The 1,315-nt window shown below is 45.9% G+C and overlaps 1 protein-coding gene across 1 annotated transcript; it reads right to left on the reverse strand.

The window, feature by feature from the left end:
• LOC104915727 (adenylyl cyclase-associated protein 1-like) lies at positions 1 to 822 on the reverse strand. The gene is made up of 3 exons (XM_010726654.3): positions 613 to 822; positions 296 to 419; positions 1 to 191 (listed from the first exon to the last, which is right to left on the reverse strand). The coding sequence occupies exons 1-3, from the start codon at positions 775 to 777 to the stop codon at positions 61 to 63; spliced, it is 420 nt and encodes a 139-aa protein (XP_010724956.1). The 5' UTR covers positions 778 to 822; the 3' UTR covers positions 1 to 60.
• Between the last annotated feature and the right edge of the window lie 493 nt (positions 823 to 1,315).

Below are 1,315 nucleotides of genomic sequence, written 5' to 3' on the forward strand. Positions count from 1 at the left end.
CAGTCTTTTCACAGATGCCTATTATTATTCCAGAAATCCAGCTTCTCCCAGAAGCAGGTGCTATTGGCACCCTGTGCAGCAGTCAGACTGCAGGGCACAGACACTCACCTGAACTTTGATGTCCCTGCTGTTTATTATCTCTACGATGCCCACCACATCATCAAACACCAGACCTAGCTTCTTGCAGTTATCTGCAAAGACAAGACAGGGTAGCTCACAGAAAGGTTTTAGAGATCTAACCTTCTGCAAACAAAACAGCATGCAAAAATACAGTTTTCAGGGTTGCTCTGCTTACCAAGGGTGATGGAATTGATCTTGCCTTTGATTTGGAGTGTACTATTTGTGCACTTGAAAACATATGCTACCTGCTTCAGTTCTGTGTCACTGATTACCAGGTTAGTGGCATTTTCCTGGTTTTCCTGGAAAGGCAGGGAAAATGCACCTTATTTTTAGAATGCAGACCAACTTATCAGCGTGCACAGCATGGCAGTGGAGTTCCTTTAAAAGCAAGCTGCATGTATCAGGCTAATGCCTCTTACAAGAAAGGAGACTCTCCTCCCCTGCTGCAAAGCTCCCATCCCACCAACCCTCACACTGATGCCAGGCACTCACCACTCTCCACTTTTTGCCTTCTAATTCTAGCAATGCAGGTTGCTTTGGAGAGGTTTTTTGGGAGGGATTAACATTACAAGCTGGTTTGGGAGAAGTGAAAGGCTTGGGTCCACTTCTTATAGGACCTCCTTGGTTCTTCAGTGCCGGATTCTTGTGGGTCTTCATATCATCTGAAACATGTCTTAAGCCTGCAAAAGAAATCCGGCCTGAGCTCCAGCTTTCCTCCAGTAATGCAGTTTCACAAACACCAGACATCAGTGATCAACACAATAACATTTTTTCAGAATGAAAGTAGTTCCCGAGGTTGGGCCTAAGCTGAAGCCCAAGCGCAAATGGTAAGCAAGTGAAAGAGGAAGCCAGAAACACTGATGCAAGCAGTGCTAATGAGGATGTACTGCAGAACCAGGGGGCTCTCACTGTTCTGCTCTCTAGCTGGAAAAAGCCTTGAGCCAAGCACCTTCCCTTTGTTCCACATCTGGCCTGAATATGTTAACCGGGTAACGTACAAAAGGTAAGTTTTGTGCAGATACGAACAAGTATGAAATCACATCTTTTGTACTTGAGAAGGGCATGCAACTAAAGAACTCCCCATCTCCACCCCAGCTAGCGATTAATCTCTGCCTACACCGACAGATGAGGCTGAGAATACCAACTCAGATGGACTTCCTTTGTCCTTGCAAATTGCCTCAGGGCTGCTCTTGGC

The sequence above is a fragment of the Meleagris gallopavo genome, unplaced genomic scaffold, assembly GCF_000146605.3.
Source record: "Meleagris gallopavo isolate NT-WF06-2002-E0010 breed Aviagen turkey brand Nicholas breeding stock unplaced genomic scaffold, Turkey_5.1 ChrUn_random_7180001848288, whole genome shotgun sequence".
In the NCBI taxonomy this organism is placed as follows: domain Eukaryota; kingdom Metazoa; phylum Chordata; class Aves; order Galliformes; family Phasianidae; genus Meleagris; species Meleagris gallopavo.